Source organism: Artemia franciscana, chromosome 21 (genome assembly GCF_032884065.1).
Source record: "Artemia franciscana chromosome 21, ASM3288406v1, whole genome shotgun sequence".
NCBI classification, from domain to species: Eukaryota; Metazoa; Arthropoda; class Branchiopoda; order Anostraca; family Artemiidae; genus Artemia; species Artemia franciscana.
The window spans coordinates 16,997,948-17,019,876 of NC_088883.1; the positions used below are offsets into that span (position 1 = coordinate 16,997,948).

The 21,929-nt window shown below is 35.2% G+C and overlaps 1 protein-coding gene across 13 annotated transcripts in view; it reads right to left on the reverse strand.

Annotated features, from left to right (window-relative positions):
- Nucleotides 1-21,929, reverse strand: part of LOC136040963 (muscle calcium channel subunit alpha-1-like) — a 220,922-nt gene that overhangs the window by 32,515 nt on the left and 166,478 nt on the right. For all 13 annotated transcript variants that reach the window (XM_065725425.1, XM_065725427.1, XM_065725428.1 and 10 more), the window contains 6 exons: nucleotides 19,760-19,843; nucleotides 12,283-12,471; nucleotides 7,359-7,613; nucleotides 6,356-6,580; nucleotides 5,256-5,460; nucleotides 1,016-1,152 (listed from right to left, as the gene is read on the reverse strand). In XM_065725425.1, coding sequence (XP_065581497.1) covers nucleotides 1,016-1,152; nucleotides 5,256-5,460; nucleotides 6,356-6,580; nucleotides 7,359-7,613; nucleotides 12,283-12,471; nucleotides 19,760-19,843 — 1,095 coding nt within the window. The remainder of the gene's footprint in view (nucleotides 1-1,015; nucleotides 1,153-5,255; nucleotides 5,461-6,355; nucleotides 6,581-7,358; nucleotides 7,614-12,282; nucleotides 12,472-19,759; nucleotides 19,844-21,929) is intronic.

A 21,929-nucleotide genomic window follows, 5' to 3' on the forward strand; every position in this document is an offset into this window, starting at 1 on the left:
GCTATAATGCAACGTTGTTACTGTAATATTTTATACATGCATACACATTGTACCATTGCAATAACTCATATCAGGGGCTGATTCTGCAATATAGAAGTCCAAAGCACTATACAGCAATTGTATATTTCACACGCAACTTTTGATTTCTGCAGTTTGTTGGCTCCAAAGATTGTCAATTTTGGTTGATAATTTTTACCTGTATATTTACATTTCTCAGGTCGTTCTCTTGATCTTGTCTCATTTGATTGCCCAGTTTGTTCATTTTGAGCTTAAATTTTTGTCCCCTTTTGTCCTTTTTTTGTCTTAATTTTGAACTTTCGCTAATTTACGTTATTGTCCTTAGATATTATGAAACTCCTGAAAATACCCTTTGAAAATTATATGAATACATGAATTTATATATTTCTAACTCTTGGCTCTTTAAATATTTCCAAAACTTTTTTAATATGTAATTCCCTTGCTTCTTGCCTTTCAATTAATATATTTGCTAAAGTATTTAATCTGTCCTAATTTATTGTTATATCAGATAACTTTTTATTGGTTTTAGCCTGGAAAATGATCTCTCTGCAGGAGCAACACTTACTAGAATTGTTAAGAATATTTCACAATTTCGAAAAAAATTTGATCATTTCGATGGCAAAGCGGGGCCGAAATATGCGCAATCGTTATAGTCACCCCTTATCTGACCTTGAATACTTGCGAAAAAATGTAGATTAATTAAAATTGCTCCTACACCAACAAGCGTAACTTCAAAAAATAGATGGTGTCGATGAAAATGTAGGTGCGCATTTCTGCTATAGCAAGTTTCGAAGAAAAAATAAAACAAACATAAAAAAAACAAAAGTGCAAAAACAGTCTGAGGGTTCCAAAGGACAGGGGAATTTCTTATTTTGGTAGTATTACACCACCAGAAACACCACTAGCAAGATTGGTAGTCTCCCGTGCCTAGAACCCCTTTATTAGAAATGCATAAAATTTCATTCAAAAGGAAACTCTATTTTATCCTGTTTCTTACCTGGAGAGTAACAGTAGACGTATCCCCTATTCCATCCGGATCTTTGTAAATTGCCTCTTTTTTCTTTTTAAATCTTCTAAAATAATCTTGAATTAAAAATGTTGCATAAAATTTTCCAACTGTAACTTCATCTTCGTCTGTAAAGAAATAACCGCAAATAAAATATTATTGTTCTAATACCAATACCGGTTCAGCCAATTCCAACAGAGATAATATATAATAATATAATAATAATAATATTTATTTCTAACTCACATACATCAAAAAGATAAATAGTGGAGTAAAAACTTGAAGAAAAACGGAAAACAAATAAAAAAAAAATGTGATACAAAAAAAAAAACAAAAAAAAACGAGAGTCAACAATAGACATTAATCATACAAACGGATCAGACCGTGGTGAGGCGACAAACGCCGATACGCCGTTTCTGAGAGCTTTTTGTGTAGATCAGTCAGCTTCTCAGTAATGTTCGGAAGATGGAACTTTTTGATTATCTTTCGATTCCTATACCACAGAGGAAGATAGAGAAGAAATTTACAGAAACGGAAATAAGAGGATCGAATATCGCTAATATCTTTTTTCTTAAATATAGGGTAAAGCCCAGAAAGGTAAAGAACAGAATGATCGGAAAAAGTAGAATAAAGCTTACCAAGGGCAATACGATTGTATTTCCCTCGATTGGCTACAATTTTAGAGTAACCAATCTGGATTTTCACTCCAGCATCCCAGACAGCACGCTCCCGAAGAGTTTTAAGATTTTTTGTAAGTGTAATACCCAACCACCGGATCAAATCTACATGAGGGATAGAAAAATTTTGAAAAATTAGAGGCCTAGGAGAAGAGGGAACATTGAAAGAAAGATACTCACATTTATCAACATTAAGCGAAAGACCGATTTTAGTAAAAGAAGAAGAAACTTTATGAACCATCTGCGATAGACTGAGTTTAGACCGGCTAATTAGAAGAATGTCATCAGCATAAGCAAGGTAAGAAATATCACTCAAACCAACAAAACACATAGAAGAAATATTCTCAAGAATACCAGAGATACAAAATTTGAAAATACTAGGAGATAACACTCCACCCTGCCGTACGCCCCGACGAACAAGAACATTAGAAGATGAAAGGGCACCATTAGTTTTAATTCGAAGATAAGAATTACTATACCAAAACTTTAGAAGAAAAATAACTGACAGGTTAATACCGTGACTATAAAGAGAGTAAAGAGCCTGACTATGTACAACACTATCGAAAGCCTTAGAAAGATCAAGAGCACAAATATGAAGACCATACCCTTTAGCCGAAGCATCTTTAAGAAGGAAAGCAAGAGCACGGTGAGCGTGCTGGCACCCGATGCCAGACCGAAAACCAAACTGATTCTCCCCGAAATTAGCATTCATACTTATGAAAGGAAGTAGGATGTGTTCAAGGATTTTACTAAAATTACAAGCAACCGTGATAGGCCTGTAAGAAGAATAATCCAAAGGAGTCTTACCTCGTTTAAGTACAGAAGTGACAGTTCCACACAAAAAGCTGTCAAGAACGAGGGAACAACAAAGGCACATTTGGAAAAACAACTGTAAATGGAAAAACAAAGACGGGCAATTTATTTTCAGATGACAAGCACTGATACCGTCAATATCAAGAGAACTTGATTTCAATTTCTTAACAGATGCAATTACAGCGTCAACTGAAACGGGAATAACTTGTGCCTGAGTCAGGGAAGGCGGGAGAACCGAATCAAGCAGTTTCGAATAAAGCGCGTGCACAGCATAATTCACTTTGGAAAATATAACTGAATAGTGTTCAGACCATGCGGAAGGCGTAATGGGGCAATTAGGATTTGCCGAGTTATCTAAATTAGCTGAATTAATCACTTTGTCCCATTCTTTCTTATTGGTAGGATAGTCTAACCCTTTGTAACGGCTCGATCGCAGACATTTCTTAAACTCACGCTTAGTTTTTTGTTTTATTTCAAACACATTCCCAGCTAATGGTCGACCGTTAGCAACCCATATACGCAGCCACAATTTGGCTTTATTTTTCACACTTTTCAGCTCAGGGTCACACGACCAGATTGGTTTCCTTGTACTTTTCCTCACTCGCTCCTGAGGGACAGCAACCTCCTCAGCGCGTTTTAAACACCACACGATTTGGTTGTAATAATGATTCAGATCGTAATTACTTTTAGTAGGACTAACACTCAGCTGGAGAAGATGAAAAGGTACACGTAAAGAACCAAGGAGAATGGCCAGGGTTGAAATATATAATGGCATATTAACATTTTTCCAATTACTCCGCACAAACCATTTAGAGGCAGGAGCACAAGCCTGGTCAGTACTATCTTTTCTAATCGAAAAGCATAGCGATAAAGGAAGGTGATCAATATCTTGCTCATCTTTGTGGACATGCACTGTTGAAGATGTAATGAACGGGGAACAAATCACGTGATCAATATCCGATAAGCTGCTGGAATTATGCACATACGAGAAAGGTAGATCCTTCGCAATTATTCTGTAATCAGGGAGACAATCAAGTAGGTTCACAGTACGAGCAGAATCACGTTTTACATCAGTGTTCATATCTCCAATAATAATAAATTCGTACCCATTTTTGCTTATACTTTGAAGGAGAGTTTTCAAACTAGAGCATGCTTCGGAGAATTTATTAAGCGATGTCATATTCTTCCCATCGTGAGGCAGGTAAGTGTTTATCAATACGGTTTTACCAAGTCTTATAGCCAATAAATGTTCATCAGAGAATTAGCATGACGGGGACAGAAAGCTGAGCTTTTGTTTTATAATACATGCTAAACCCCCTGAAGGCCTTCCAAAAGTAGATTTAGCATTTGTTGTGAAAACAAAGTGGGCGGAACTGCGGCACAGGAAACTAACACTATTAATTTTCGTTTCAGAGAACTGCTATTAGCTTCAATTCTGATAAGAGTTTCATCTTGTTGAGATAGTCTTGTATTTGTCTTATTTGACATTTAAAGCATTTCCTAAAAACCATTAAAATCCTACTAATTCCAATTGTTAGTAGTACTCAAAGGCTCAAATACCCTTTTATGACCAGTGGAACTTATAATTAACGTTTTTTCCAGTTAAATTGAGAAACTGAATAACAATGAATAGAATTTACGAAAATACAAATTAACTGAAGAGGAATAAGCATAACTAAAACTGTTCCAAACTTCTGGACAATCTTCAGCCAAATTTCAGCCATTTATGCCAAATATTGATGACATACTAAAGAAGATATTGAATATTTAAATATTTGGGAAAAGCCACTATTTTAATTTAATGACACCTAAGCTTTAATTTTCTAAGAATTTATTTTTTATTAAGTACTGGCCCTCTATGCAATTAAAAGTTTTTTTAATTGATTTAAGTTTTCATTATTTTTGAAAACCAATGGTTTCAGATTTTATTAATTAATTAGTTTCCAATTGACAGTCTTTCTTTGGAATTGGCAATAAGTTGTAAGTTAGATGCGCTGTCAAAGCTCGGAAATAAAAACTTACAAATTCATATAGAAATTATAATCATGTTGTAAAACACAAATCCTTATTCCTCAATTATCGCAGCTGTAAAAATTGTTAGATGAATATTAAGCTATTAAAGAGAAACCTTTATTAAAAATTTTATGTTTTCGAGCATCTACGCTGGGGCCCATTTTAGAAGAGAATTTGGTCATTCAAGAGATTTATTTTGATTCATCGGTTCTACATACCACTTATACACAAACGCACAACTTAAGTTTCTTGTTTTATTTCATTTATGATGTAAAAAATACCAATATAACAAAAATAAGTGCTACAGTTATCTAAAGAATGAATAAGATAATATCTTTCAGGTTTTTGTTCCCTAAATATTCAATTCTACTGTTAACAAGCCGTCTCAGGATCAAGCCATCCGAGGCCAACACAGATGCCCTTCTATTCTTTCTCTGCCCCAATCTATTCAGAAGTTCAGCATTCATTTTTTGCGTTCAAGTTCTCACTTCTGTAAAATTTGGAGATTTTGTTTTAGTTTAGAGACTAGAACATCACTTATTAAATCAAATGATGCTTAACTGATTACCCGGATATAATTTTATTAATTTGATTGATTATTGTAGTTCGTTTCGCGCTTGGCTTATGTCTACCATAAACGGCTGTTCAACGCAAGACACGGTAGGCCCCTATTTTCATGTTTCGTATTCATAATAAATAACTGTATTTAACTTGAAATTTTAACTTACTTCCAGATGGCGGGACAACTTGGTCTAGCAGCTTTGGACTTGTTCTCTTCCAAACTTTCTTGATTATAGACCTTAATTCTTCGTTACAATCATCTATATTACCTTCTGTTTTTATTTTCAATGACGTTCTAACCACAGCAAATAAGGTGGCGTTAAAGTTGACTGTTCCATCACTGTTTAGAGGCATGTTCATGGAGACAAGACGCTGTAAAAACGTTCAATTCATTCAAAAAGGTATGATGGTAAGAAAGACTAAACAAAGATAGAAAATAGAGAGAAGGGAGATGCAAACCGAAAACCCAGGAATTTTAGTTCTCTCTCTGACTCCTAGAATCTCAGAAACCTCGGAAACTAATGAACCCCAGATTTACAGGATCTCTTAGAATCTCAGAGAATACCTTTAGTATTAAATGTGAAGCACCACTCTATCACCTTCTGATGTTGAATTAAATAATATAGAACGTTGGCGGAAGATTCTCTCAGTTCATAACTTCGGTTTATAGATCCTGTTCATAGGGATTTCACACGGTCCTATATTAGTATTGGTAAAAAAATAAAACTATAATTTCATTATGAAAAACATCAATGAAATCTAAAATTCAGCTTATATTCCTAAAAGATCTTATGCACAGTATGACGTTTTCTATAGTATGACACCAAACTACGGCAACTTTCAATTAATTATAGCAAAGGGTGAAAAAGGAACGCTTTTGAAAGAGAGTAGAGATTAAGATTAAAATTATCTCGAGAAATCGTTTTTTCTGTCTGGGGGAGGGGTCACACTCAAAACCTGTTATTATTTTCCATGGTATATTTTCTATTGTTTGAAAATTCCAAGGGCTCACAATGTTAACGACAATTCACGCCTAAGCTTAAAAGAAGCTTTTTACACGAAGGTGAACATAATTCTTTCTTGTGGTTTTGAAAGTCACAATGCTGTAAATTAATGAGCAAGTTGTTTTAATTGAGTCAAATAAAAAAATCTTTAGAAATCAAGCCGGATTTCATTTTTGCATCCCTTCTTTCTAAAACAGTGTTAAATGAATAACGGCAATTGATTCTCATTGTCTATGTTCTAAAGACTGGTGATAATGTCTTACCTTACAAGCAACCCTATGTGGGCAAAGTTTTCCAAAACCAAGTGGGGGTGAAATTTTTCTCAGTAGAGTGACAACGTCTAAGTGTTTGATACGACCCTTTGCATCCGGGTCATATTCACTCCATAAACGGACAAATTCGTCAAGATGGTGGGCACCAAGAATTGACCAATCACGGGTCAAGTAGTCAAAATTATCCATAATAACAGCTACAAATAGATTGATAATCTAGAAAAGAGAATTAAATTTAAAATTTGTTGGTTATTAGATTCACCACAGTATATTGTTGTCATTGTATTAGACAGCTAGTTTGAGGGTCAATACTAGGTTGGAGAGGCTTTTCAGTAGTACATGAGAAAACACGTATATCTTGAGGAAATATAGCATTCCAGCTTATGATAGCTAAGTTAATTGGAGAACAGCGAAGCCTAAAACAAAAGGGTTGCATAAAGAGGTATATTATTTCTAATGCTTAACTGTGAATTCCAGTAGTCACTACATAGCACAATACGATATTGCTTTTTCTTCTTTATGTCAGGAAGGAAGTTAAATGAAAGTCAGCAACTTCACTAGTTTGAATTGAATCTTTTATATATCCCTAGAATTGTTTGAGTATCTTAAGAAAAACTGTTTTTGATAGGAGTTTTGTTCGAGGTTTGAGTATTTTTTACAAATTGCTTGTCTACCCTACTTTAACAGACCCTGTTCTCATTTTCACGCAATATTGAAGACATCTTCTTTTTTTTTATTCGACTAAGTACGTTTATTTGAATGAAACTATTTTGAAGGTGGGGGAGGGGTTGCTGAAGTTGAAGAGTTTCGAGTTAGGCAAAATATATAACATTGTCAAATTATGAAAGATGGTGAAAAATTGTCAAAAAATATCAGATATCCTAAATACATTAAGAGATTCAAGCATTTTTCAGCATATTAAATAAAACTTGCTATCACATTTAGCCACTATCAGAATGAAAGGTCAAAATGTGAAATACAAAACGATATTTACCAAAAATGAGCAAAGTATGTAAAAGGAAATGAAGTAAGGCACAGCGAAGTCTGTTCCACAGCCATCAGGGTGACCCGCGTCGTCAGACTTTTCGTCACAGTGAGCTGTCTGCATCGTAGAACAGGCTAGCATTATTTCTTGCCAGGCTTCTCCTGTGGCAGATCGAAAAAGGACCAGAGTGGCCTGGGGGAATGTCTGGAAGTTATTGTTTCTATGAATGGCTGTGTCTTCGTCCAAGGCTATTTTTCCAAAAACCTAGAAAGTTGGTTACAAATAGATTTTGCAAAAGAATAAGAGAAAAAGGAAATTCAAAAGCTTCAAAATACAAATAGAAAGACAAATAAAATCAATTAGCCTAAACTTCGTAAATTCTAGAGAAGTGTTAAAGATAAAAATAAAGTGGAAACATCCAGATAATCATTGCAATGCTCGCTAGATTAAAAAAAGAAGCAAGTTTTAGTTGATGCTATAGTCAGGGCGTATCTAGAATTAGAATTTTAGAATTTTATTGGGAGGGGAGGGGGGGGAGGCAAGAGCGAGTCCACGTCGGGGTAGTAAATGGGCCTAAAATATGAGCTTAGTCTAAGGGAAAATTAAGTCTCTTGTTGAAAGGGGTCATCAAAAATTAAAGCTAAACCTGAGGCTCGACCATTAATTTGACCACGTTTGTTAATTAATTTAGTCAAAGGTAAACTGCTATCACTGTTAAATTGTCATCACTTTCTGTTATTGTATTTCTATAAGAAGACGTAGATGGGAATCAAATTCCTTTTCAATACTTGCTTCTTCTTGTTCCACTTCCTATTGCTCTTGTAGTTGATTCTGAGCCAAAAAAGAAAGTAATAAGCTCTGTCCTTCATTGATTTTATTAGCCAGTTATAAACAATCAAAATTGATGCAAATTATATTTTTAATAACGTTATAAAGCATATCAAGGTTGCGACAAGGATCCTGGATTCAAATGAGGATATGCTTTTTGACATTCCTGTATATAGGATGCAGAGGCTGAGCAGGAAGGAGATAAATTGCCCTTTATATTGCCAATCGTCTTGCATACAATGTCCGAAGTAATTTAAGCAGAATCAAGACAGGAATTTTCAAATCTCTTTATACTGAGTCAGGGTGTAAGGATTTAGGTGTGGGTTATTACAGGTCCCCTAGTGGATCTGTTCCTTTGTTTATGAAAATTCTGGAAGAGATTTTAGATTCAGTCCAAAAGCATCCCCGTGAATCAATCTTTAAGAAGGATTTCAACCTCAACCTGCTCGGTTAAAATTCTGCTTCAGCTATAGATTTTTTGCTGATGATGCTTTCTTCAGGAACTCTACCTTCAGTTTGTATACCAGCCGGAGTTACTGAGATGCATGCATCTCTTATTGACAATATTTTTTCTTTAGTATGTTTAATTCCCGTCTGAATGATCAGACATCGGATCAGATTTTAACCGCACTTTTGATATTTTTTATGATTTAGTGAAAGAAAGTATCCTATAAGTTTGTCATCAGAGTCCAGCACTTGTCATCAGAGTCCAGCACTCATACTTCAAAAAGGATAGCACCGCTGAATCCATGGATTACTCCCAGTCTCCGCAAAGCAGAAAAGGAAAAATTATGTATGGAAACTCTGATGCTTCATTATCTTTAGCTCATCAAATTATTTGTGTCAGAAGGCCAAGTCTCAGTATTTTCATAGGAAATTTTCTGAGTGTGGAAAAGATGCTAGGAAGACATGGTGCATAATTAATTCAGTTCTTAACCCTCTCCCCCTCCACCTTTGGTTCCAACAACGCTGATGTCTGATGGTAAAACTGTCCAAGGAGACACAAATGTTCAAGCAGAGCTTACCTCTTATTTTGCCAATATAGAGAAGACGACTGCTTCCTGTGCAAGATCTGGAACTTCCCGTTGTGATTTCAGAGCCCATCTTGGACCCTCATGTTTATAGGCAATGGTCTTGAACTCTGTTTCTGAGTTTGAGGTAACTCGTATCGTGAATACTCTTAAAGGATCATCAGGGCCTGCCAGTATTCCTACAAGGGTTATCCGTGCCATTCTGTCGGTGTTATTTCACCATTTGCTAAGCTTGTCAATTTATCTTTCGAGATAAGAATTTTCCCTGAATCTCTCAATCAAACAAAGGTTAGTGGTGCACAAAGGTGGTTCTCAGAGTGATCCTGCTAATTATAGGCCAATTTCTCTCCTATCTGTTTTCAAAAAATATTTGCGAAGGCTATGCTGTCCAGGCTTCTTAGTTTTCTGGATAAAAAAAAAAGGAATTTTTGCATGATTCCCAGTTTGGTTTCCGAACGAATCACTCTACAGAGCATGCGTGCACTGTGATACTCCGGTCACTTTTTGTCATGGATAATAGGGTACGGCGTCTGGCTATGGAAACATACCATTCCTCACCATAACCACTCTTAAGCCTACAGTCACTTTATATTCTTCCTTTTGCTACTTTTGTCTTTCATCAGCTTCATGGCAATCTTCCAAAATCTCTTCAAGAAACTCCCGCGTACATTTCTGATTCAGTTCCATATAGCTTTCGTTCTTCACAAAATATCTGCCTTCCTCCTATCCCTACTATATAGTCAGATTTCAATCCCCTCATTGCTTGTCAATAGGTCTGGAATTCCCTATTTTCTTCACTACAAAAATGTCACTCTTTTGGGGCTTTTAAAAGGATTATTATGGACCATTTAGTTAAGAATGAAACAGACTAGTATTTTGTTTTTATTATTTTTTTTCTTTTTTCTCTGTGGAGTTGGTGTCCCCTGATTGTTTTTTCTTTTCATGATGTATAATTGTCTTCTCATCGCTTTGAATCCCAGATTTCAGGCATGGTCTCTTTTTAATCTTATATGTTGTTTGGCTATTGTTCTTGTTGGTTGTTACCTATATTGTATTATTTTATTCCTCTCGTATCCCTGGCCATGGAGCCTTTCGGGGGGAGGGACAAGAATATCAAATTCCCAACCTGTATTTATTGGCCAATAAAAATCTCAACTCTGAATTCTGAGAGCTGGACAAAGCTGGTTTTCATGGAACTGGTTAAGGAACCGAAAGTTTGGCCATTTTACATTGCTGCGCTAACGGACACGCTTATTATTCTGAATTACTAATTTACAGAATATGTAGTATCCGTTCTTTCACGATGCTGGACCACAAGTACAACCACTCTTCCAACTAACGGGAGGGGATGTATAAAGGGGTTAAAAAGTAAATATAGTCGAATCTTGCCCAAAGTCTTCAAGAAAAGATTATTCTTCAAGTGATATCGAAGAAAATTTACTATTTAGCAAAGACGTTACTTCATTAAATTCAAAAACATTATAGAATGCATAAATAAACAGTGCAGATGCATCAATCAATCATAAATTCAGCAGTGGACTAGGCACTGTTCCAACAGCCCCATGCATCGTGTCGTTCAATTGCATGTGATTTGAAAATGACTTCTTAGAAAATCAAAAAGTATACCCTCTAGATTGTGATTGTTGAAACCTTACACAGGAAAATTACAACCCCCTCATTGAACAACAAGATAAAATCGTCACTACTGAGGCCTTGGAACATCATAGAGATCTGTTTAAGGACTCATAACAGTTAATTTATATCTATTATTGTTTTTTTTATATGTAGAATCGACAAAGCCACCATAAAGTATCACATGGTACACTAAGAGCACAATTTGGGTGACATTTTTGGAATGGAAAGACTGGGCCAGTCACATGAACATCATAGAGGGTAAATTATGGAATCGTTTATAAACTAATATTTATATTTAATTGCTCTTTATTACCACAGGGCACCCAAAAAGTGCACATTGGATTATTTTTTTTTATTTCAGATGTTTCCAAGGAATTTTCCAGGGAAGTTTTCGGCGTGTTTAAATTTCTGGGAAACAGTTTCCGAGGAAAAGAGAATTTCCGGAGTGATCTGAAAAACGATGGGAACTTATTCTGTTTCAAATGAAAGCATGCAAAGGAGAACTTTTCAAGCTGAATCTTCTACAAGAAAATTTTTCGGGGGGGGGAGGTAAATGAGGATGGAATTTTCCGGAAGTAAGTTTATAGGGGTTGTGTATTTTACGCGGGAAGAACTCTTCACTAGGGATTTTCTCTAGAGGGAAGGGAATTTAACGGAGGGTGAGCTAGATTAATTTGCATTATTTGAAAAACGACTAGAAATTGAATTTTCAACAGAATATAAGGAGCAACATTAAAACTCAAAACAAAAAGAAACGATTCCGTATATGAAGTGGTTACCCCGCTTCTCAATTGCCTTGCTCTTTAGCAATTTAAAGAGCGACTCCCGAAACATAAGGGCCGTTTCATTGTAACAGGAAGCTTTTTTAAAAGTGCTAAAAACTTGAGTGAAGAGCAAGTTATTAAGGTGGGGGGTAACCCCTTAATATAGAGAATAATTTCCGATCGTTTTGAGTTTTAATGTTGCTCCTTCTTTCAGTTCAAAAAACTTTTTTTTTTACTTAATTTGTTTTTAGAAAAGCACATATGACGATCGAGTCTATTTCAAAGTTCCGCGGGGGGGAGTGTATGCTTATTTTATGTTATATTCCTTCATTAATAGTAATTTCAGTCTGTTTTAAGTTAGAAATAATACACAGGGGCAGATTTTCTGTATAGTGTACAACAGACCATGAATTCAATTCATAGAAATGCCATATTTTAAACTCATACTATGGATATGAGGGTTGCATACCCGAGTGTACATTGTATACATTCATAGATCAGTTGTGACTGATGGATCAGCGGTAGCAGAATGGGTCTCGATAAAATTGTTTGCTTCTCTCTCCTTTTTCTCTAGAAAAACATTAATTAAAAAATTTGTTTCCGGTTAAGATCCCTTTTACGGTATAGATAAATATTTGTCCTTTCGAGGCGATGATATTGATTTCAAAAGCTTACCTGCATTCCAATAACAGCATAAATGAAAAATAGCATCACGATTAGAAGAGCAACATAAGGGAGTGCTTGAAAAGACTTCATAAACGTCCAGAGGAGAGTCTTGATTCCTTCTCCACGAGCAAGGAGTTTTACTAATCTCATAACTCGAAATAATCGAAAGAAGTTGATTGAAATGATATTCGAATCAGGCTACAAAAGAAGTATTATTGAAAACCATATCTTTCACTATGATCAAACTCACTTATGTAGTCTAATCCTATTTTGATTGAGTTATTTTAAGTTAAAAAGCTCGATTCCTACATTATTATTCTTTGGCTGATGGTGCTATTATTCTTATACATTATTTATTTATTTTATTTTTCACCCACACGACACATAAAGTATATACGGTGGAGTAAGAATAAATTTAAAGAAACACAAAGAGAGAAACACAAAGAAAAGCTGTACTGGAGAGTTTTCTGTGAAGAATCTCCAAATTTAAAGTTATATCAGGAACTGAAAATTTTCTAACAAGACTCTTGATTTCTGTCCAAGGTGGAAGATATAGAAGAAATTTGCAAAATTTGACATAATTTATCCGAATTCTTTTTAAATTACCATTAGTAATAAGGTGGAAAGACCTGAAGCATAAAGGACAGAACAATCACAGAAAGTAGAATAAAGTTTGGCCAGCGAACGTGTTATACTTCCCTCTGTTTGCAACAATCTGTGCATAGCCAATCTGGATCTTTTTATTTATATCGCAAACAGTACGCTGAGGAAAGACTGCTCGAAAGATTGTTAATAATAGAGATACCAAGCCAAAGAATACAATCAACAAGAGGGATAGTGAAATTATTACAGTGAAGGAGAGTAGCAGTAGTTAAGCTATAGGTGAGAAACTTACATTTATCTATATTAAGTGAAAGGTCAATATCAGAGAAAGCATCAGAAACTATAGAGACCATTAACGAAAGACCCTTTTTAGAACGGCTAATCAGAAGCAAGTCGTCAGCATACGCAAGATAAGGAACATACCAGAAGGGTATGTACCTGAAATCTTAGCCGGCACACTAGATATACAAATCTTAAAAAGCATAGGGGACAGAACACCACCCAGCCTAACTCCTCTTCGTACCTTTATGATAGTGTCTGGTGCAGATCTTAATTGAAAAAAATAATTTGAATACCGAAACCTAAGAAGCATTATAACAGAGAGATTGACACTAAAATTATACAGAGAAAAAAGGAGCTGAGAATGGACCACACTATCAAACGCTTTCGAAAGATCCTAAGCGCAAATATAAAGACCATTTCCCTTGGAAGAATTATAAGTCAGTTAAGAAGACAGAATCTTATGCGCATGCTGACAACCCACCCCATGCCAAAGACCAAAGTGGTTCTCACCCTCTTTAATATTATTAGTCAAAAAAGGTAGAAGGATATACTCGAAAACCTTAGTAATATTACAAGAAACAGTAATAGGTCTATAACAGGAACAATCAGTCGGTGACTTTCCCCTTTTTAAAATTGACGAAACAGTGCCAGACAGAAAACTCTCAGGTACGCTTGAAGAAACTGAAAATGAGATATAAGGGGGTGCAGTCAATCGGAATATGCATCTTAGAAACACCATCCTTATCTATTGAATCAGATTTTAAACTTTTCGCAGCATCAATTATGGAAAATTAAGGAAAAGATATGGGCACTATTTATGGCGTTGTGAAAGCATTGTACAAAGAGGAGGTAAGAAAGCCAGTATTAACAGAACGCACTGAATAGTTAATCACCGAAAAAATCGAAGAATAATGTTTATATCAAACTGAAGGTACAGGGCAGTTACTTGTCATTGTATCACCATTTAACTTGTCAGAATTGATAATTTTTCGCCAATCTTTCCTACTCACAGGGAAGTCCATACCGCGGTAAAGTGCCAACCTCAGATAAGGTTTATATTCGGTTTTATATTTTCCTTATTTTAATACCTAGGCTATTTTGGAACTTAGGTTGATGAAATTGTCCTAATAAAATTAAGAAATAATATAAAAAAACCTATAAAAACCAAAAGTATAAGACATAGGGTTAAATTACAAAAAATAAAGTCTAACCAGCATTACGGTATATTATGTGTATTACGTTATAATTAAGATTTGGGTCCGTCTACAATGTTATTTTGGGGGCAATATGGACTTTATACTATGGTTCCAAACTTAACTAGGATTGGGTCAAACTTTCGCCTGGAGCGGGCTTGTCAACCTTCTTATTTTTACTTAAAAATAAAAGTCTTAGGGCAACTTCAATTTGGTAGAGAGTCCATGAAATTGTATTTAGATAATCTTTGAGGTAAATGTATTCAAAATTTTATTTTCCGATTGTAACAATCGTATTTGGGCAAAATCAAACAATAGATTAAGCCTTACGTCTCCCGCCAAACTTATCTTCAAAAATAATTTTTGGTTCTTGGTTCACCGCAGAGCGGCCACTTTTTAGGATATTAGGAGAAGCAGATATCAATAATTACCCCTCTAAAAGTACATTAAATGCGTACATTTTAATTATTCAATGTGTTAGGATTTTTCTTCAAAGCATTTGCATTTTTGTCAAGTGAATGACAAGACATTGTTTGGAACCACGACACAACAATATCACGAAAAAAAAATTGGCTGCTTCAAATCAAAGTTGTTGCATGAAAAAAAAAATAAAAAATTCAGTAGAAGCTTGAAATTACCCTCTAACAGTATATTAATTGCGTACACTTTCATTGTCCAATATGCTAGGATCTTTTTCAAAACATTTGCATTTTTGTCAAGTGAGTAATAAGACATTGTTTGCAGCCATGAAACAACAATATAACAAAAAAATTGGCTGCTTCAAATCAAAGTTGTTGCATGAAAAATAAAAAAAATTCAGTAGAAGCTTGAAATTACCCTCTAACAGTATATTAATTGTGTACACTTTCATTGTTCAATATGTTAGGATTTTTATGGCACTTGGTATTAACCAAGTGACATATAGCAATCGCCAATTCTGTCGGTCTGTCTGTCTGTCTGTCTGACTTTAGGCACTTCCAGGTAAGCTAGGACGATGAAATTTGGCAAGCGTACCAGGGACCAGACCAGATTAAATTTCCCGATTTGACCATCTGGGGGGGAGTGGGGGGCCAGTTAATTCGCAAAAAATAGAAAAAAATGAAGTATTTTTAACTTATGACCGGGCGATTTGATCTTAATGAAAGTTGATGTTTGGAATGATATTGTGTCTCAGAGCTCTTATTTTAAATCCCGACCGGATCTGATGACATTGGGGGGAGTTGGAGGGGGAAAACCTAAAGTCCCGGCTTTGCTACTTTAGGCACTTCCAGGTAAGCTAGGACGATGAAATTTGGCAAGCATATCAGGGACTGGACCAGATTAAATTAGAAATAGTCGTTTTCCCGATTTGACCATCTGGGGGGAGGGAGTGGGGGGCCGGTTAATTCGGAAAAAATTGAAAAAATGAAGTATTTTTAACTTATGAGCGGGAGATTGGATCTTAATAAAATTTGATGTTTGGAATGATATTGTGTCTCAGAGCTCTTATTTTAAATCCCGACCGGATCTGATGACATTGGGGGGAGTTGGAGGTGGGGGAAGCCTAAAATCTTGGAAAACACTTAGAGCGGAGGGATCGGGATGAAACTTGATGGAAAAAATAAGCGCAGGTCCCAGATACATGATTGACATAATTGGAACTGATTCGCTCTCTTTGGGGTAGTTGGGGGGGGAGTAATTCCTAAAAATTAGAAAAAAATGAGGTATTTTCAACTTACGAACGGGTGATCGGATCTCAATGAAATTTGATGTTTAGAAGGATATCGTGTCTTAGAGCTCTTATTTTAAATCCCGACCGGATCTGGTGACGGGGGCGGGGAGTTGGGAGGGGGAAACCTAAAACTTGGAAAACACTAAGAGTGGAGGAATCGGGATGAAACATGGTGGGGAAAATAAACACAAGTCCTAGATAGATGATTGACATAAACGGAATGGATCCGCTCTATTTGGGGTAGTGGGGGGGGGGGGGGTATTTCAGAAAAATTAAAAAAATGAGGTATTTTCAACTTACGAACGGGTGATCGGATCTCAATGAAATTTGATATTTAGAAGGATATCGTGGCTCAGAGCTCTTATTTTAAACCCGACCGGATCTGGTGACATTGGGGGGGGAGTTGGGAGGGGGGAAACCTAAAACTTGGAAAACACTTAGAGTGGAGGGATCGGGATGAAACTTGGTGGGAAAAATAAACACAAGTCCTAGATACATGATTGACATAACCAGAACGGATCCGCTCTCTTTGGGGTAGTTGAGGGGGGGGGGGGGTTAATTCTGAAAAATTAGAAAAAATGAGGTATTTTTAACTTACGAACGGGTGATTGAATCTCCATGAAATTTGATATTTGGAAGGATATCGTGTCTCAAAGCTCTTATTTTAAATCCTGACCGGATCTGGTGACAGTGGGGGAAGTTTGGGGTGGGGAAACCTAAAATGATGGAAAACGCTTAGATTGGAGGGATTGGGATGAAACTTGGTTGGAAAAATAAGCAGAAGTCTTGCATACGTGATTTACATATTTGGAACGGATCCGATCAATTGCGGGGGGGGGGGGGTAATTCTGAAAAATAAGAAAAAATTACGTATTTTTGACTTACGAAGGAGTGATCGGATCTTCATGAAACTTCATATTTAGAAGGACCTCGTAACTCAGATATCTTATTTTAAATCTCAACCGGGTCAAGCGTCATTGGGGGGGGACAGTTGGGGGGACCGGAAATCTTAGAAAATACTTAAAGCGGTGAGATCAGGATGAAACTGGATGGGAAGAATAGAAACCTGTCTAAGATACGTGACTGACATAACTGGACCGGATCTGCTCTCTTTGGTGGAATTGGGGGGGGGGGGGTAATTTTGAAAATTGAGGTATTTGTAACTTACGAAAGGGTGACCGGATCTTAATGAAATTTGATATTTAGAAGGATCTTGTGCTTTAAAGTTCTAATTTCAAATTCCGACCAGATCCTGTGACATTCGGGGGAGTTGGAGGGGGAAACCGGAATTCTTGGAAGACATGAAAATAGGGGTATTTATATCTTACGAATAGATGATCGGATCGTGATGAAATTTGATTTTTAGAAGGAATTCATGTCTCCGAGCTCTTATTTCCAATCCCGACCAGATCTTTTGACATTGGAGGGAGTTGGAGAGGGGAAATCTTGGAAAAACACTTGGAGTGGAGGAATCGGGATGAAGCTTGGTGGATAGAATAAACAAATGTCCTTGATATGTGATTGACAGAATCGTACTGGATTCGCTGTTTTTGGGGGAGTTGGGGGAGGGGTTCAGTGATTTGGCGAGTTCGATGCTTCTGGACGTGCTAGGGCGATGAAAATTTGTAGGCGTGTCAGGGAGCTGCACAATTTGACTTGATAAAGTCGTTTTCCCAGATTCGACCATCTGGGGGGCAAAAGGGAGAGGAAAAATTAGAAAAAATTAGGTATTTATAACTTACGAGTGGGTGATCGGATCTTAATGAATTTTGATATTTAGAAGGACTTTGTGACTCAGAGCTCTTATTTTAAATCTTGACCGGCATTAAGCCTCTTATTTTCCTTTTTAAATCAATCTATTGATTCATAGAATTTTGTTAGAGCTCATACCATATGATCTCTTGGCTCTTAGCTCTTCTCGCCTCGTCACAAGTGCCATATGAGCTCTTAGCTCTTGTTTTCAAAACATTTGCATTTTTGTCAAGTGAGTAATAAGACATTATTTGCAGCCAGGAAACAACAATATAACAAAAAAATTGGCTGCTTCAAATCAAACTTGTTGCATGAAAAATAAAAAAAATTCAGTAGAAGCTTGAAATTACCCTCTAACAGTATATTGATTGCGTACACTTTCATTGTCCAATATGCTAGGATTTTTTTCAAAACATTTGCATTTTTGTCAAGTGAGTAATAAGACATTGTTTGCAGCCATGAAACAACAATATAACAAAAAAAATTGGCTGCTTCAAATCAAAGTTGTTGCATGAAAAATAAAAAAATTCAGTAGAAGCTTGAAATTACCCTGTAACAGTATTTTAATTGCGTACACTTTCATTGTCCAATATGCTAGGATTTTTTTTCAAAACATTTGCATTTTTGTCAAGTGAGTAATAAGACATTGTTTGCAGCCATGAAACAACAATATAACAAAAAAAATTGGCTGCTTCAAATCAAAGTTGTTGCATGAAAAATAAAAAAAAATTCAGTAGAAGCTTGAAATTACCCTCTGACAGTATATCAATTGCGTACGCTTTCATTGTTCAATATGCTAGGATTTTTTCAAAACATTTGCATTTTTGTCAAGTGAGTAATAAGACATTGTTTGCAGCCATGAAACAACAATATAACAAAAAAAAATTGGCTGCTTCAAATCAAAGTTGTTGCATGAAAAACAAAAAAAAAATTAGTAGAAGCTTGAAATTACCCTCTAACAGTATATTAATTGCGTACACTTTCATTGTTCAATATGCTAGGATTTTTTTCAAAACATTTGCATTTTTGTCAAGTGAGTAATAAGACATTGTTTGCAGCCATGAAACAACAATATAACAAAAAAAATTGGCTGCTTCAAATCAAAGTTGTTGCATGAAAAATAAAAAAAATTCAGTAGAAGCTTGAAATTACCCTCTAACAGCATATTAATTGCGTACACTTTCATTGTCCAATATGCTAGGATTTTTTTCAAAACATTTGCATTTTTGTCAAGTGAGTAATAAGACATTGTTTGCAGCCATGAAACAACAATATAACAAAAAAAAATTGGCTGCTTCAAATCAAAGTTGTTGCATGAAAAATAAAAAAAATTCAGTAGAAGCTTGAAATTACCCTCTAACAGTATATTAATTGCGTACACTTTCATTGTTCAATATGCTAGGATTTTTTTCAAAACATTTGCATTTTTGTCAAGTGAGTAATAAGACATTGTTTGCAGCCATGAAACAACAATATAACAAAAAAAAAATTGGCTGCTCCAAATCAAAGTTGTTGCATGAAAAATAAAAAAAAATCAGTAGAAGCTTGAAATTACCCTCTAACAAAAAAAAAATGGCTGCTTCAAATCAAAGTTGTTGCATGAAAAATAAAAAATAAAATCAGTAGAAGCTTGAAATTACCCTCTAACAGTATATTAATTGCGTACACTTTCATTGTTCAATATGCTAGGATTTTTTTCAAAACATTTGCATTTTTGTCAAGTGAGTAATAAGACATTGTTTGAAGCCATGAAACAACAATATAACAAAAAAAAAATTTGCTGCTCCAAATCAAAGTTGTTGCATCAAAAGCTTGAAACATTCAAAAAAATCAGAGGAGGGTTAAAGCAGATTAATTAAAAGAGGCTTAAAGGGAGAGCAGTTGGGATTATAGTAAAGAAGACCTCTGATAGAGCAATAGCAATAGTCAAAAATAGTCAACTTACATTTAATGCCGAATAGATTATGTCAATTAGGCTTCCTAAGACGATAACGAAATCGAAGACGTTCCATGGATCACTAAAGTAGTTCTAAAAAAGGAAGAAAGTTCAAAAACTGCTCCCATCAACAGACATAAAAAAACGAACATTACAAAAAACACTTAATTCTAAATTCTTAGCATGTTGTATAAATCTACAGATATTTAGTGCAAAGAAATCATATGTTTGACCACGTTCAAATATGTTTGACCACGTTGTATATATCATTTGCTTTCATTCGGCTCCATAAAAACTCAGATTAAATAAAAGGTACTTTCAGGAGATTTTACCAGGCTATTTTAAGGAATTCAAAAAGTTTTAAATTTAAATAAAATAGTTTAGTTGAAGAAAGCAAAAGTATAATTGATAGAATAAAACTTTGGACGAAAAACTTTTGAACAAGTCTAAATTAATAGAGTTAACTCTATTTAAAATAAGCTTTTAATGATAATTATAAATATACAAAATTCATTAAAGTTAAGGTTACCTTAACTTAAAGTAAGGTTACCTTACCTTAACGTAAAGTTGAGGAAAACGACCCCCAAATGGGCAAGTGATCTCAATTACAGAGGTCTTGAGTCCCTATCAACAAAACATGAAATTTTGCCTTTGGTTTCGTTTGGAGGAAGATCACGATACCGTGTTTATTGTTTCTGTTTTTGTCTTTTCAAGGGTGATCATATCAAACCATTAGTCCTATAATATCGGGAAACTTCAATCGAACTAACATTTGAAGTTTCTTTACCATTTATAAGTAGTAAAAAAGATGTAGTGTTTTCTACCATTTTCTGGCACAAAACAATTTTGCTGCAAAGAGACCTAAGTTGCTATCGAATGAAAATTCAAAAATGTCAAATAGATTTGTTATTATCGAAAAATACACTTTAAGGTTTTCAATTTCAGTGGCAACAATGCGGCGAGGTAGCGCATCCGTTCCTAAAGATTTAAGAACTCCATACTAAATAAACGGTTAATATAGACATTTATTTTAAAGCTTCATCTACCTGAGTTGATTCACTTGAAGTTCAATATATTTCTTTTTATTCATAAATATAGTTGTGCATTAGATATTATGAATAGCAGCCAATGGGTGATTGTTATGATAGGAGGGGGAGGCTGATGCTTCAAAAACTTTGATTTTATATCTAAATCTTCTAAATCTCCGTGAGCGTTTAGATAGATATAAAAGAGAGTCTGAAGGAAGAGGTGAAAGTTAATCTTTAACCTCTTAGTCCATCATTTGAACTAACCCTGAATACGAGTGCTAAGGAATAACGGGTCCTCTAATTCCAGATTTTTTTCGTTCTTTGCAACATAAAGAAATTCATAAAGAGAAGAGAAAAATTAAATATTTTTTTGTGACATAAAGAAACTTTGTTTGCAATAGTACATCTAGGGCTACTCCAATGCCAGAATGGGTACTGTCCTTAAAACCTGTCAAACCTGCCTCTTAAAACCAGGGGCATAATTTGCTATGGGACAAGAGGGGCAACTGCCCATCCCGGACCTCGGTTTGCCCCCCCCCCCAAACTGAAACTAAGATAAGTCTGCATAACTCTAGCATCAACAAAAATGGATTAGTTTTCTTTAGTATATATTTACCTTTATAGTACTTTATCAGGTTTCTTTATAGTACTTTTATAGTACTATGTAGTACCTTCACGGTGCCAAATGGCTTTTTTCGGTTTCTACCGTCATTTTCACTGAATTTGGGAAAATTGGCTCCAACTTTGCCTCCCCCCAGGATTTTGACAAAATTGCGACACTGCTTAAACCAAAATTTAACTTGCGCACAGCAATGCTTTGAGACCTCATTTAGTTTATTTGCTTTTCAGAATGAAAAACAATTTTCCAAAGGCTAATAAAAACGATTTAAAGATATACAATTAATGACAACTTTAGACGAGCTGCCTTACAAGATAAGATAATATCTATTTTGAAAAGATTATGACAAGCTCTATAGAGCCGAATTCGTTTTATATGTCTGTAAAATTTAAGAAAAAAAATATTCAAATCAGTACGTTAAGTCAAACACTTAAAATCAAAAAGAAATTAAAAGGCAAAATCATCAAAGATAAAGGGCAAATAAATAAACTTGACAATTAAATTACCCAAACATTACAATAAATTAAAAATC